Source organism: Antechinus flavipes, chromosome 2 (genome assembly GCF_016432865.1).
Source record: "Antechinus flavipes isolate AdamAnt ecotype Samford, QLD, Australia chromosome 2, AdamAnt_v2, whole genome shotgun sequence".
NCBI classification, from domain to species: Eukaryota; Metazoa; Chordata; class Mammalia; order Dasyuromorphia; family Dasyuridae; genus Antechinus; species Antechinus flavipes.
Window position 1 is genome coordinate 523,468,541 of NC_067399.1, and position 17,662 is coordinate 523,486,202.

Consider the following 17,662-nt stretch of genomic DNA (forward strand, 5'->3'; position numbering starts at 1 on the left):
TCAAAGTATCCAGAACAAAAGATTTAATAGTTCCACCATACTCTCTCCTACTTAAGACTACATGTGGAAAACTGTGTTCTTGACTGGGTAGATTTTATATAAAATATAAACAAGTTGCTGCACATCCAGAAGGCGGCACATCCTAAAAGAAAGGGAAAATATGCTAAAATATGCTAACAAAAGGAATCAAAGAAATCAAAGAAAATGGACATGTTCTGCCTTAAGATTTAAAAGGACATGAAAGAAAAAATTAAGTACCTAGAGGAATTAAACTGCTTCTGCTTGCCACCAAAAGCAATGTAAAGAAGGTTCTAAAAAGCAGAAATTAAAGTTAATGGAAAAATAAACTGTCTAAAACTGAAGGGGGATGTTTTCAGAATTGGTGGGTTCTCCTTCAGTAATGGTTTCAAGTTGAAGCAGAAAAAACTTTTATTGGAAATATAGCAGAGCCTTGGTGTTTCCTAGGTGGACTATATATAGCCTCTTAAGTTACTAACAATGTTGAAATTGTGTGCCAACACAATAAAAATATTTTACTATTTTCATGAGTTCCGAAATTGCTCTTTTACAATATTCCTTTGACAAAAATTGTCAGTTACTCAGAAATTATCAGCATCTCCATTTACAGCTCAGCAAGCACTGAAAGGTAAAAAAGAATGAAGTTTACACCTTCCAAAAACAAATGAATCCAGTCAAAAACTAGTTGAAATCTTGTTAGAGGAAGAAGGAAAATATCTGCTTAAGCTGGTGTCAGATATATACAGTTTTCTGGCTTCTCAAGAGTGAGGTTTTCAGAATGGCTTATTTTATTTGAAGAGTTGAAAATTACCATCCAATCAGTTATACAATTTCAAAATTATTTACACAAAAGTATTCCAAAGTAAAAACAAAAAGAAGAAGAAGAAATGGTTGGGGCTTATCTAGTTTTATTTTATGTGAGCCAATGTGTACCTTTAGGTTGTCAGGAAAATCAAGACAATAATATGTTCTTGTTTATGGAATTTGGAGAACAAGTAAATGGCTACAAATGAAATATTTTGTTAATTCTGAACAACACTTCATACAAATTTTAGGGATTTATTATTTTTAAAAGAAATACAATATTTGTTTCTTTGGAAAAATATACCTGAACTTGTCTAAATATTCCTGGGTTGTATTCATCCAAATATTTTACATGCCACACCAAAAAAGTACCATCAATGGGGTGGATTGTAAAAAGCATATCTGGATTCCTGTTCCATTCAGTAAGCAGCATTTCAATTTTCCGATCTAATAAGACTGTTGGAAGTGGCATTGGCATAGTGGCTCGGGTGTGACTTCTAGGACTTCCCTCTCGTTCTCCATCTTCATGTTCTGATGATCCTGTTCCTGTTTCAGATTCTCTATCCAAGGATAATTCTGAACACAAAGAAATAAAAAAAGTACACAATGTAACTCTGATATCAACCAGAGAGGAAATATTATACTATAAAAAAGATCACTATCTCAAATATTCTTCGGTTATAATCTGGAAATAAGGAAATAGCAATACCATTCTTTATACACTTTTAGCATGATAAATGGGCTATTTTCCACTAACACTAATTATTTCACTTAAGATCCCATCAATAGTAATCATTTCACAAGACAATACATGACTTCCAAAATTACTAAAGTAATTTTAAGAGAATTAAAATTCACTTATTTCCAAGTATACATTTTTTATTCATTTAGCATTTTCATGCAATATAAACTACAAGCAACTTTAATACTACCAAAAAAAATTAGAACAAAGGATACCAACCATGATCTAGCTTCATATGTAAGCCCCTCTCTCTCTCTTCTTGCAGTTCCTCCTCATCTCTATCTCCATAATCATTTTCATGTTCTACTTGCAAATCAGAAAGCCTTCTTAACTGCTGCATAAATATTTCAGTAGAGGATGTAAAATGGAACTCTTTGTTGTTTAGCCAATGAACCACAAATCCCCCATTTCCTTCATCAAAGTTAAATGCAGTTCCAGCTAGAACTGATGGAATATCTGTGAAAATAAATATGAGATTTAAATATACATTTCATTTTTTTTAAAAATATGAATGCCCCATATCTAAACAAGAAAGAACTGTGAATTATAAAGATAAGTTGAGTAAATAATTACTATAAGTTGGTTGTTATTTAAACTAGTGATACAGGACTTCATTTAATATAATGATAAGCATAACTTTGAAAATTAATCATCTAAGTCACACATTAAATAGTAAATTTCAAAGAAAATATAAACTTTCCAACGAAAAGCAAATTTTCTCCTTTGAATTAATTGTAATGGATTATCTGAAAAGGCTCACACTCTGTGTGTGTGTGTGTGTGTGTGTGTGTGTGTGTGTGTGTGTATGCATTTTAAAGTTAATTTAGTTAATCTCAGGTTGCACACTAAATATTTATTTTTTCTTAAAGTCACCAATCTCACCAGCAAGAGGTTTCTAGGTTTTAGAAGTACATAAAAGACAGGCAGAGCAGCATTTTACCAAATACCAATAAAACATCCAGTTACCTGGAACAAATATACGTCCAAGTTCTGACTCATAGGTCATGTTAACATTTCTAAGACAATAAGAATAAAACAATATTTGGTAAAACACCAACAACCAGGCCTTTACAGATAAAGTTTTCAGAAGGTTCGGAACAACATAAGCCTCATTTTCCAGGCTTCCTTTTCAAAGAGGACCATGACATCAGGGTCAGTGATGCCATGACATGCAAAGCTAGGCACAATACAAGTACTATTCATAATGAAAACATCCTCACAACAACCATCTTCAAATTCCTTCTGAAAAATTAGACACACTATACTAAAACCAAATCCATTTTCAAGCCACTCTCTACTGAGTACTTCAGTTTAGTAAAAATGGGCAGGGTATTTGAGGGTGATAACCACAAAGTATATGGAGCAGGGAGAGAAGGGGAAAGGGCTCCAGACTCATGAGGCAGCAAATGGCTCAGTGAAGAATGTTGGACTTGGGTGGAAAGAACCTCGGTACTTAATAGGAAGTCACTTAGCGGCTATCAGCTTCAGTTTCCTTGTCTGTAAAATGGAGATAGTAATTGAACCCTTATCACAGGATTGTTATATCAACACAAAAATAGTTTTGAAGATGTACAAATATTAGTAATTATTACCTTTCTACTACATCTAACATATGTATGTTTACATATGTATGTATTCAATGTTAAATATTCTTAATAAATGCTGACATTACTTCCAAAACATTATGTTGCTGATTCTGGGTAAGGGACTTATTGAATTATAGTTAGATGGACAAATTGAAAGGGACTGTTAATGAATCCTGGAATACTGTTGGGTACAAAACTCCAGCAACTGTGATGAAGGTTCCTGGGCCACAAATCTGTCAGAAGGGCTGGCAACACTCCTAAAGCTTTAGAAGCCTTTCTTTTAAGAAAGCCCTTTCTTTGCCAAGCTACCCTTCCATTCAGTGAGGAGATAAGATTAAACTCTTGCCTTTCTAATAGCATTGACTTCCCCACAATTTCTCAAGACTTTCATCTAACACCCAAGAAAGTTTCTCTATCACTACAATTAGGCCTGAAATTGGAATCTCCACCACAGTCACCATGATGATTTAGGCTGCTCCTCCCCCTAAAAAAAGACATATATCAAAGTAGGAAGAAGTCTGTTTTATCCAAATTTCTTCAATAAAGTGAAATATTTAAAAATATTTTTAAAAAATAAAAAACCAAGGGGAAGGAAGGTGAATTCTTAGAGGAATATAAAAGAAATAAAGAGATAATAACCAAATAAAATAAAATTTAAATATAGGTTTAATATAGGTTCTAGGGAAAAAGCAATACTACCACTCTCATCATTATGATACTAGATGAAAAATTGTAACAATAAAGAAAAGGAAGCAAGAAAAATGAAAAGCAATAAAAGTATTAAAAAAGTAGTTTTATCAGTCAACCAGTGCCATGTGGAAAGCTGAAGCTCTAAAAACCACAGCATCCTGAGGATTTACCTGAGCTTCCCAGTATACCATACTAATTTAAGAAATAAAACCCTAAGATAATATGCATCAATCTTAAATTAGATGAACTTCAACTTCAAATTATCTTTAAGAGGCAACACAAAAACCAGAAGCAGAAATGCAAAATGTGCCATATCCTATACAGTACTGTTTTAAAAGAAAGCTATTATGCCAATGTATATAAAAGATATGATGTCACTTTTTACCTGTGATAGGGTTGATACTTGCTGCAATATGAAAGTGACACAGTGCATTAGCATGATGGGAAATATGTCTTTGAACTTCATGGGTTCCCATCTGGTCAGGCATTAATTCAGTGTGAGTCACAAGAACAGAAGATCTTCTCTGACCTTTCCTTAAATTTTTCAAATGATGAATGGTCTGAAATAGTTTCAAAAAAAAAAAAAAATTACTGTTAGGTAATCCGGAAAAGTCAGATACATACATTTTTTAGCTTTCTCTTTAGTTTATTCTTGCAATTCTCAGTTTTTCTAATCAAAACTTGGAACCGCCACCAGAGCTCTGACAGTAAAAATTCTCTATAAGTTCAGAACAACAAAGGCTTTATTTTCCAAGCTTCTAACAAAGTCTCCTCAATGCTAGGTACAAGGCAAATGCTAACTGAATTTTTCACAAATCTCTTTTATATAAAAATTAAGAGCACCATAATATCTGTAGCATGTGAGCTCTATGAGATCAACAAGGAAATAAGGAAATGTCTTCTGAGTCTCACTATAAGGAAAAAGGGGCTTTCTTCATGTCAGTGTTCTCGGATGATTCTTGGCAGTCATCCACAAAGGCAAAGATTATCTGCAATGTGGACAATTGAGCAGATATTCAGTTTTATTGGGCAACAAAATTACTGAAGTTATGAGTAGAGAAGGAGCATAAGACTTCATTGAGTTCAATCATACAGAATTATGCTCAACAACATCCCTCAGAACATTAGTAACATAAAAAAAAAAAATTCTAAATATAACTCTAGAGTAAAACTTATTACCTAATCAGAATGCCTTGCATTTGGTAAGCAAATAATTAGTAAATGTTTACTGCATTTAACTGAATAATGAATATAACATGAAATATGTATCTACTGAACAGGATAGGGAAAAAAAGTCAACTATCAAAAGAAACATTTATTGAATGAAAAAATTAGTCAACTATCAAAAGAAACATTTATTGAATGAATGAATAAAAAAAGAATTATTACGAATTTACTATTATGCTAACCATACTGGGTATCCAAACCAGAAGTAAGACAGTCCCTGTTCTCTAGAAGCTCACATTCTAACAAGATAAGACAACACATAGAAGAATGTTACTCAAGGAGGAATGTTTTAGAGAGAAAAATCAATCAATCAAGAAATACTAAATAAGGTTCCTACCATATGCCACATCCTGTGCCCAGCTTTGTAGATACTATTATCACCCCCATTTTACAGATGAAGAAACTGAGTACATAGAACTAAAGTGACTTGTTCAGTATCACAGAAATTAAGTGTCTGAAGTCACATTTGAATGGAAATCAACCTGGTTTCAAGCTTAATACTTTTATTCACTACACTGCATAGCCCCAACAAGTATATTTCAAAGAAATGGAATGAAAGATGAAAAAACAACCCTGAAAATCCTAAAGAAAAACATATCCTATTACTCATTTATTTTTTAAGACAATACACCTACTGGGAGAGGGTGGAAGAAAGGCGGGAAAAAGTTGAAACAGAAGTTTTTGCAAGGGTCAGTGTTGAAAAATTACCCATGCATATGTTTTATATATAAAAAACTATAATAAAAAATGTTTAAAAAAATACTTTGCAAATCTTAATGTGTTCTAAAATGCTATTATTTGTTATTCTTTTTAACCATCCTATTATTTAAAATATCCTTTTAGTTTTTAAATTTTTAATCTTTTATTTTAATAAAACCTAAAATTTCTCCTATACTTCTTAACCTTCCCTTTTACCTCTTCCCAGTCATTCATCATAAAAGAAGGAATAATGTACAATCAACTATAGCAAAACTGAACAATACATCAAAAATGATTTTATATTCAATCTTTTGACACACTATTACCTTAGAAATAAGATTGATTTCCTCCTTTTTGACTAACTCCCTTCTTATCCTAGATGAGATATTTTTGGTTAAAAAAAAAAAAAAAACTTTTAAATTTTTAATAAGGAAACTATTCACTTTATCTTTTGTAAATACCCTTATCATGTGTTGTAGATGAATTCAACTATTACCTAGGACTATGAAAAGTGTTTGTTCTGTTTCTTATTTTTAAAAAAATAAAATTATCCTTAATATTAAAAAAAAAAAAGACAATATACCTACTAAAACAAGTACCCTCTAAGAATAGAATATGAACCCAGAGAAGCTTATGGTTCAATAGGTATTGACCAAGATATGTTAGGCCTATATTTATATCACAAGCTAGAAAGAGAACTAATAATGACAGTTCTATTTTGAAAAACCATCCTAAAAACAAAATATTCAACAGGAAACTATAAGTGAACAATCTTCTGTAGGAAACAAAACACAATGGAAATTAAAACAATAAATTTCTCCATCAAAACACTTGAGAACAGAGAAAGCAGATAATAAAAAATGTAAGGAATGAGGCAGTGTTGAGGATATCACCCATAAGATAACTGAAAAGCTTTTCTACTTTAAATAAGAGCACTTGGAAAGTCTCATATATTGGAATACAGAATCATTTCCCAAAGTAATCACATATTCCTGGAGCCAGCCTAGAAAACACAATTGTTAAACCCAATGTTGTTCTGTTGATTGTGTCCAAATCTTCTTGACTCCATTTGGGGTTTTCTTGGGAAAGATATTGAGGGAGTTTGCCTCCTTTTGCAGCTCAGTTTATAGATGAAGAATTGTGGCAAACAAGATTAAGTGACTTGCAAAAGATCACACAGAAAAGACAGTTGGTGTCTCAGATCATATCTGAACTCAAATCCTCCTGACTCTAGGACCAATACTATCTACTAACATCTAATTGCCTCATATAGGAACCAATACATACTATCAAATTTAATACAAGTTATGCCATTTGTCAATAAAAACAATACAGTTTGACTATCTTAAACAGTAAACCTATAATCTTAAAGAATGAATGGCATACTGAATGTGAAAAATATGGGCATTGGTTTTGCTATTTTTATGATTTATTACATAGGCTTTCTTTTTGTTTTTCCTTCCAGTGGAAAGAAGGTAGGAAGAGAGAACATTAGTAAGGGAGAAAGAAATCTTTAGTAACTGGAGACAAACTTATTAAAAATACTTTTAAAATAATGAATGATATGAATATATTTTTCATTTTCAAATCAATTATATGAAGGTACTACCTTCACAGATAAGCATTGAGTTTTCAATGTTTCAAAGTGAAATTTCCAATCCTAAGAGAAAGAAGCATGTTATTTGTATCATTTTGACAGTCATTATACATGAAAAACCCTAAAATAAACTGGGAGTTTGATGAACCACCATTATAGGATCCTTCGAATGACAACAGATTATAGTGCCCAGTGAGCATTATATAAGACAATGTCATGAAGAATAACAATACATTCCCACACAACATTTTTTAGTAATTTGTCTGCGACAGCATTCAATCTCATACAATTTAGATGAATCCTCTAGAACAATATGCTATTTTTATGTAACAATTAAAAATCAAAGTCAATTTTTTTTAATTAGCAATCTCTTTCCATTGGAGACAAAACAGAGAAATGCTTAGGCATCTTACAAATGTGTAGAGAAAAAAAAAGCTTCTGCTATTGAACATATGACTCAGCTTCTAAAAACACTAGGAACTTTCTTTTTCTGAATAAATTAAAAAGGAAAAAAGTAAGCATGTAATTGTTTCATTTCAGGAAGCACATATTCCTCAAAATAATGAAAGAAAGAAAAACATACAAATTTTTATGAAATTAATGGTATCTTTCCTTGATAAATAAGTTTCTTTAATCCAAAATGGGTGACCTTTTGGGTTTTCTTTGGCACATCTTAAACGACCAATTCAATGACCCATTTAGAAAGGAAAATCTAAAGTAATAGAAAGATAATATCATTATAAAAATTGATCATGTATTGAGACATAAAACCTTACAAACAAATGAAGAAAAGTAGATATACTAAGTAGATCCTTTTTTGACCACAACACAACAAAAATTATATTCAAGGACCTTATGAGAAATAATTACTTCATTGGAGATGAAATAAATTTGGTGAAACAAAAAAATTATAGAAAGAACACAGAATTTCTTCAAAGAAAATGACAATAATGAAATGATATGTAAAAAATAAGGGATGCAGCTAAATTTTATATCACACAACAAAAGAAAAAAACAAATCAATAAACTGAACATGCAAGTGGAAAAATTTTAAAAGCCACAAATCAACGCTCCAAACCAAGCATCAAAGTAAAAATTCTGAAAAATCAAAGTTAATTTTTTAAATGAAAGAAAAAAATAGAGAGAAAATAAATAACTACAGAAGATATTTTTGGTAGAAAAGAAACTAATAAAATAGCTACTGAGTATTTTTTTTAAGAGAAAAACTAAACTGTTCACATTAAAATGAAAAAAAAGGAGAAATTATATGCTAATAAAAGATGAAATGAACACATACAGAAAAATTTTAATGTCCCGATTAACAGAAAAAATTGGATAATTAAAATACCTGATATAAGATAAAGTGATTAAATGAGCCTTATTTGAATCCCTAAGGGCGAGAAAGAAGGAAGATGAGTGGGGAAAAAAGGAAAAAGGAGAAGAAAAGGGGGAGAAAGGAGAGACAGAGAAAGGAAGAGAGGAAGGAGAAAGTTGATCAGTGTAACACATTAGTAAACAGCATACTGAAGAAAAAGAAAATGGTATTTGATAAAAATCCAAAGATCCAAGTCCAAGATTTACCATTCGGCAAAAAACTATTGGGAAAACTGAAAAGCAGTGTGGCAAAACTAGGCATAGATCAATTACTCACACCATAAATCCAGATAAATTTCAAATGAATATATAACTTGGATATAAAAGATAGCATAAGAAATTGAATAAGCAATGAAGAAATTATCTATTAGAATCATATATAAAGGAAGAGTTCATAACCAAACAAGAAACAGAGAAGATTGCAGAACCAAGATATGAAACTGATTCAAACATAGTAAAAAAAAAAAAAAAAAAAAATTATTCCCAAATAAAAATCCAAGGGACAAAAAAGGGCAGTTTTCAGTGAGAAACCCAAACTATCAAAAGTCATATTAAAAAATATTCCAAATTAATAATAATCAATAAAATGCAAATTGAAACAACCCTAAGTATTTTACCTCACAAACACCAGATGGGCAAAGATGACAAAAAAGCAAATATGACAATTATCAGAGGAGCTCAAGAAAAACAGACATATTACTAGTTACTTGGGATCTGGGGAAATAGCTGCTTGTATCCCTTAAGACATAATACTTATGTTAGAGATTGCTGAAAACAAAATGAACCTGAGGGCCTAGAATTTAACACTAATGTGATATTTAAAACTTTATCTGATTACATTCTTATCATATTTTCCTAAATAATATGTTTCTCTCTATCCTAGTTCTTCCTTGAATACAGACACAATTAGGAATCTCATCTTATCAAAGAAATTGGGCCCTTTCTATTCCCCCCCAAAAAAATATCATTTATAAATTTATAACACTGATCTTAACTACTCAATCAATTGATTTTTTTTTCAAAATTCCCTATCAGTTCATAAGTAAGCATTCAAATTGGTCATAACCTGTTATCATATTTCCTAAACAATATGTTTCTCTCTATCCTAGTTCTTCCTTGAATACAGACACAATTAGGAATTTCATCTTATCAAAGAAATTGGGCCCTTTCTATTCCCCCCCCCAAAAAAATATCATTTATAAATTTATAACACTGATCTTAACTACTCAATCAATTGATTTTTTTTTTCAAAATTCCCTATCATATGATGGTATACCTAGAGAACCCCAGAGATTCTACTAAAAAGCTATTAGAAAAAATTCATAATTTTAGCAAAGTAGCTGACTACATAATAAATCCCCATAAATCCTCAGCATTTTTATACATCTCCAACAAAACCCAACAGCAAGAGATACAAAGAGAAATTCCATTCAGAATAACTGTTGATACATAAAGTATTTGGGAATCTATCTACCAAAGGAAAGTCGGGAATTGTATGAGCAAAATTATAAAAAAGTCTCCACACAAATAAAGTCAGACTTAAATAATTGGAAAAATATTAAGTGCTCTTGGATCGGCCGAGTGAACATAATAAAGATGACAATACTCCCTAAACTAATCTATTTATTTAGTGCTATACCCATCAGACTTCCAAGAAAATATTTTAATGATCTAGAAAAAATAACAACAAAATTCATATGGAACAATAAAAAGTCGAGAATCTCAAGGGAATTAATGAAAAAAAAAATCAAATGAAGGTGGCCTAGCTGTACCTGATCTAAAATTATATTATAAAGCAGCAGTCACCAAAACCATTTGGTATTGGCTAAGAAATAGATTAGTGGATCAGTGGAAAAGGTTAGGTTCACAAGACAGAATAGTCAACTATAGCAATCTAGTGTTTGACAAACCCAAAGACCCTAACTTCTGGGATAAGAATTCATTATTTGATAAAAACTGCTGGGATAATTGGAAATTAGTATGGCAGAAATTAGGCATGGACCCACACTTAACACCATATACCAAGATAAGATCAAAATGGGTCCATGACCTAGGCATAAAGAACGAGATTATAAATAAATTAGAGGAACACAGGACAGTTTCTCTCTCAGACTTGTGGAGGAGAAAGAAATTTGTGACCAAAGATGAACTAGAGACCATTACTGATCACAAAATAGAAAATTTTGATTACATCAAATTAAAAAGCCTTTGTACAAACAAAACTAATGCAAACAAGATTAGAAGGGAAGCAACAAACTGGGAAAACATCTTCACAGTTAAAGGTTCTGATAAAGGCCTCATTTCCAAAATATATAGAGAACTGACTCAAATTTATAAGAAATCAAGCCATTCTCCAATTGATAAATGGTCAAAGGATATGAACAGACAATTTTCAGAGGATGAAATTGAAACTATTACCACTCATATGAAAGAGTGTTCCAAATCATTATTATCAGAGAAATGCAAATTAAGACAACTCTGAGATACCACTACACACCTGTCAGATTGGCTAAGATGACAGGAAAAAATAATGATGAATGTTGGAGGGGATGCAGGAAAACGGGGACACTGATGCATTGTTGGTGGAGTTGTGAACGAATCCAACCATTCTGGAGAGCAATCTGGAATTATGCCCAAAAAGTTACCAAATTGTGCATACCCTTTGATCCAGCAGTGTTTCTATTGGGCTTATATCCCAAAGAAATACTAAAGAAGGGAAAGGGACCTGTATGTGCCAAAATGTTTGTAGCAGCCCTGTTTGTAGTGGCTAGAAACTGGAAAATGAATGGATGCCCATCAATTGGAGAATGGCTGGGTGAATTGTGGTATATGAATGTTATGGAATATTAATGTTCTGTAAGAAATGACCAGCAGGATGAATACAGAGAGGCTTGGAGAGACTTACATGAACTGATGCTAAGTGAAATGAGCAGAACCAGGAGATCATTATACACTTCGACAACGATATTGTATGAGGACATATTTTGATGGAAGTGGATTTTTTTTGACAAAAAGACCTAACTGAGTTTCAATTGATAAATGACAGACAGAAGCAGCTACACCCAAAGAAAGAACACTGGGAAACGAATGTGAACTATCTGCATTTTGGTTTTTCTTCCTGGATTATTTTTACCTTCTGAATCCAATTCTCCCTGTGCAACAAGAGAACTGTTCGGTTCTGCAAACATATATTGTATCTAGGATATACTGCAACATATCTAACATATATAAAACTGCTTGCCATCTAGGGGAGTGGGGGGAGGGAGGGAGGGGAAAATCGGAACAGAAACGAGTGCAAGGAATAATGTTGTAAAAAAATTACCCTGGCATGGATTCTGTCAATATAAAGTAATTATTAAATAAAAATTTTTTTAAAAATTCCCTATCAGCTCATAAGTAAGCATTCAAATTGGTCATAACCTGAATCTACCTAATCACATATAGTTAATCCTCAACTTTAGCTGGGATAACTTACCTAGAAAACTTAAGTAGAAAAATCAAAAACATGAATAGGAAGTTAGGTTCCCCCAACCACAAAAATTATAATCTTTCACTAGAGATTTTCCTAACACAGTAAGCATTAAATAACATATAAAGGAAGGGCAGGGGCACTTATGTCAGAAGAATCCTGAGACTTTAAGAAAAAAAAAAAAAGGAAAAGTAATTAACACCTGCCATCTCTAATCTCCCTTTCTGCCGCTGAACTTTTTCTGAAAAAAACCGCACATGTCTCAGCTCAATCTGAGTTTCACAGGACAGACCTAATTACATGAGCAGGAGGGAAAGAAGGCCCCTCACTAGGCTGAAGGAATGAAGCCAAAAGATGGGAGAACCACTAGCTTATTTACCCACAACCTTAACTCTTTCTCCGTTTTCTACATTCTTCAACTGAGTACTTGAAGAGGGAATCTAGCACTTTCTGGAGAGGATTCACAAACACTTCTATACTTTCCTTTTTGTGAATATGAGGTTGCACATCATCTTTCTTTTTTCTCTATCATCTATACCCACAAATACACATGGGTACTACTGTGAAAATAAGCATAAAATCATATTTGAAGACACAAAAGATAACTGCAAAAATGCTAAGGATTGACTGTATGACCCATGACTGCAATCACCCTGTGCTCCAGATGGGCTGATCCCTTTCTTGAGTCCTTGTCACTGGAGAAGATAGACAAGAAAGTCCTTATCTTTCCCATAATGAAGGACTGAACTATGTTCAGCCCAAATAAAATAGTCCAATTCCAGGTTTATTATTAACAGCTATCTGATTTTTGGAACCAGATATACATTTTAAAGGCCTTGAAGGAGTTTCAAAAGAAAAAAATAAAGCCTTATCTAATACTCCTCTCAGTCTTTAACATCTATTCATAAGAGATCTAGCTTTCAGAAATTTAATTTCCTCATGTCCAAGGCTACAAATCTTTTTTTCTCATCTAGTCACCTGGCAAAGCAATTTTGATAGTCTATCTAGTAACAATGATCTCAATAACTATTGGAGCAAATCCAGGACAAGGTACTGACATCTTAGACAAGGTCTGAAAATGTTATCCACTGGATATGACTGTATACTGAGGACTCTGACCTTCCTTGTAAAAGACATAACTTGATTTATCACAAAATAAGTACCTACATGCTAGGGAAAACAGAATGTCCTAGCATTCAAAACAACTGCATTTATAAAGATTATCAGAAGGTGTTTTTCATTGCTCCATTATTTCCCTTGCGACTAGATTAAGGGAAAGTGAGAGATAGAGTCAAGGAAAAGAACCATCACCATTAAAAATCAGGAAACTATAATAAAATCCAGAAAAGATAGGATACAGGGTATGAAATAAGTTAATATTAATTTGTTTGAAGAAAAAGTGGCATGATAAAGATGTAAGTATGAACTCAAGAGTTCTTGACAAGCAAAGCAACAAAATGGGTAAAGAGAAAACATTTTTGAAAAGTTATACTCCTTGGAACACTGGCTATAGATGAACCCATCAGCTTCCTCCTCAACAAAGCACTTGGGTAGATCTCTCATTTGTTATGGATAAGGTGCAATGATATATTAGTCACAATTATTCTTTGGTTGATTATAGATAAGAGCCAGCCATAGTTTTCCAAATGATAGCAGATAATTATGAATCATGGAATACCAGGTATCTCAGGAGATTCAAAATTGTAAATGACCCACAATCAATTGATAAACATTTATTAATTGCTTATTATGCACCAGGCACTGTGTTAAGAGGGCTGAAGACACTAGAATAAAACCAAAAGTTTTTGTTTGGTAGGGCAGTCCACAAAACATTTTTTTTTAATGTACAAAATAGACACAAGGTGATTAAAAGAGGAGAAGACATCAGGAAAAACTTCATAGAATAGGTGGTACCTGAGCTGTTTATACTGAACAGTATCAAATGGGAATGTGTCAGGGCCTCCCTTTCCACTGATAACTAAACCATTTGGAAGAGCAGAGCTGGTAGATAATATGGTTTTGAGTATATTAGAAGTAAATAAATATGATGTCCTCCCTCACACCCATCAAATTGAAAAAGGTGACAAGAATGAAAATTGCAATTACTAGAGGAGTTATAAAAAGACAGAGACACTAATGAACTACTGAGGGAGTTGTAAATTACTCCAACTATTCTAGAAAGCAATCTGGAATCCCAGCTAGGTTGTACAATGGACAGAATACTGGGCCTAGAGTCAAAAGTAAGTTCAAATCTAAATTTAGGCACTGGCTAGCTAACCACAGTTTGCTCATCTGCAAAATGGAGATTAACAATAGCTCTTACCACGCTGGGTTGTTGTAAGGGCAAAATAAGGTAACATTTGTAAAATGTTACATAAATTAAAGAACTATGTAAATACAAGCTATTATTATTATCCAAAAAGTCACTAACTATGCATACCATTTTACCCAGTAGTAGCAATACTACGTTTGTACTCCAAGGAAGTCAAAGAAGTATATTTATACTGATATATTTATAATTGATACAAAATTTATATTAGTATTTTTCAGAGTAGCAAAGAGAATAATAAGAAACAAATGAATGCCCATCAACTTGAAATTGTGGCAAATGAATGTGATAAATTATAAATATAATAAAATTCACAGAAACCTAGGCATACTAATATGAATGATATAAAAGTGAGCCAAAGCAGGAGAACGATTTACGCAATGACCACAAAAATGTAAAAGTAAACAATTTTGAAACATTTCAAAACTGATGCCCAGTGACCAACTATGTATGACATAAGAAACCTGATAAGGAAGCAGGTCTACTATCCTTTTGGCTGAATAGCTATGTACTACAGTTGCAGAATAAAATATGAACAATGTGGTGATAATTTCTTTGTCTTGACTATAGTTATTAACTAAAAGGAAAGGTTTCTATGGGAGGATGAGAGTCTAAATAATATCAGATTCAAAAACAGAAGTATCAATGAAACATTTTTTAAAACTACAAAGGGTACAGAAGTTCAAAAGGGATATAGATAAGATATGCAATTTTTTAAACTATCATAGTTAAATTTAATACACATTATAAAAAAAACTATGAAACATAAGTTCACAATCTCACTCTTCTGTTTTCTTCTTTTGTGTTTAATGTTTAAATTAATTTTTAAAAAGGAAATCTGAAAAAACTAGAAGCAAACAATATACAATTCAACTCTTTTATGTGCAAAAAAAAAAAAAAAAATAGCAGCTGAGGGAATGCCCATCAATTGGGAATGGTTGAATAAATTGTGGTATGTGCTTATGAAGGAATACTATTGCGCTATAAGAAATCATTAGCAGGATGCTCTCAGAAAAACCTATTAAGACTTATATGAAATGATGTAAAGTGAAACACATTGTGTACAAAAGTAACAAGTGTTGTAAGATGTTCAATCAGTGGTAAAAGCCATAACTATTATTAACAATATAATGATCCAAGACAACTCTGAAGGCCTTGTAATGAAAATTGCTATTCATAGCAGAAAAAGAACTGGTGGTATCTGAATACAGACTGAAGCACCTTTTTTTTTTTTTTTTTTTTTTTTTTTTGCTTTGTATTTCTTAAAGATTTTGTTGTTGGTTTTGTTTGTTTGTTTTTTGGGGGAAGGGGTTACGTTTTTTTCACAACACAACTATTATGGAAATGTTTTATATGACTACACATGTATAGCCTATACTGAATTGATTGTATTTTCAATGAGGGGAAAGAGGAAGGGAAGGATGGAAAGAATCAGATTTTTAAAACAAATTTTAAATGTTAAAATCTTAAAAACAAATGTTAAAAAAACTGTTTTTACATGTAATTGGGGAAAAATAAAATGCTAAGTTAAAAAAGGATTAAAAAAAGAAAAATTCAATTGGCAATTTTTTATAAATTTAAAAACTATTTGCTTACAGATAATTCATCTTGGCAAGTCCAATCAGGTTAGAGCAGTTTTGCTCAAAATGAGATGTTTAAGAGGATCCAAACTAAGGTAATCATGTGATTAAGACATGTATCTTTGAAAATTTTCAGGCTAAAATTGTCTTGTGAACATTCCATGGCACAAAATTCCTTGGGTCACAAACAAGCATTTGTCCAAATGCTCACATGGAATATGAATGAACAGAAAGAGCGTTCTAGTCATAAGAGACAATAAATGAAAATGCAAAGATTTAGGATATGGAGTATCTTGTTTGAGAATTGCAGAGAGACCAATGTCAGTGAATCACAAAACTCCCTCTTCCACACAAGGAGTAAATGGTTGTACCATTAGGAAGGAAGCAGTCTATAGATTATAAGAGTTATCTTTTGCTTCTCTTAGCATTCCACAAGGCATTTAATAAATGCTGATTAACTGAATGATTTTAAAGTGTGTGTGTGTGTGTGTGTGTGTGTGTGTGTGTGTGTATGTTTGTGTGAATATAAATATAGTCATGCTTAATTATAGCCTGCTTGGGGGAATTGGAGAGAGAAGAAAAGGGAAAAACGAATAAAGTGAAAAGAGCATAGCAGAGAACAAAAGAAAACCTATAAGGAAGCAAAGATGGAAAGTTCTGAATACAATGTGTTTTATTATCATATATGCTTTTCTAAAATGGAATTGGTTACATATTTTGAACACTCTTATATGATCTAACGTACATGACATTTTTTCTTTTTTGTTTTTTTTCCTAAGTTTGAAAAAAGAAAAAGAAAAGTCAAACATATGCATTAATTTATATCCTTAGACATTAACACATACTAGGCACTTAATAAATGTTTACTGACCAATTCATCAAAAACAAATTCCAGAAAGTATGGTAGATCAAGAAACATCCATCTGAGCAATATTTTAATGTTTGTTGAAGACATCCATTGAAATGTCCAGGTTATCCTATGCTAATGCAATAAGTTTTTACTCTATACCCAAGTGAAAGTTCAGAGAATCCAAAAGCAAAATTTAAAAGTCTCTTCTAAAACACCTAGACCAATATAGGTATATCTATTCCAATTTGAGGAGAGAGAAAGTACTAAAAAAGAGGAGCAAGAATCAGGAAAGAATTCCCATAAAAATCATATTTAAGCTGCATGAGAGAATTCCAAACATGGGGAACACCTGGTAATAAGGTAAAATGTAGTGAGGCCTGTTTTTGCACTCTAGCAAAGTAACAAACAGGTACAGGGAATAAACTGTACTCTTGAGCAAGTCTCTGAAAGTGTTCATTGAATTTTATACTAGAAATAGCAGAAAGCTAAAGAAGTAAGAAGAATGCGAAGGCCAGACTTATCTATCAAGAAGATTATTTTGGTGCCCTTGCAGAGGACATATTGGAGAAGTAAGAAAACAGAATGCTAGAATCCAATAAAACTGTTAAAATAGTGGAAAAGGCAAGGAGAGCCACAAGTAACGTACTAACCATACCAAGTAGAGAAAATGGGACAAGATATAGTTCAGAGGTAGCAA

General features: G+C 32.2%; 1 protein-coding gene across 2 annotated transcripts in view; it reads right to left on the reverse strand.

The window, feature by feature from the left end:
• The window catches only part of DMXL2 (Dmx like 2), a 154,817-nt gene that overhangs the window by 79,076 nt on the left and 58,079 nt on the right, over positions 1–17,662 (reverse strand). For both annotated transcript variants that reach the window (XM_051980656.1, XM_051980658.1), the window contains exons 9-11: positions 4,226–4,400; positions 1,784–2,020; positions 1,127–1,398 (exon numbers count right to left, since the gene is read on the reverse strand). In XM_051980656.1, the coding sequence (XP_051836616.1) occupies positions 1,127–1,398; positions 1,784–2,020; positions 4,226–4,400 (684 nt within the window). The remainder of the gene's footprint in view (positions 1–1,126; positions 1,399–1,783; positions 2,021–4,225; positions 4,401–17,662) is intronic.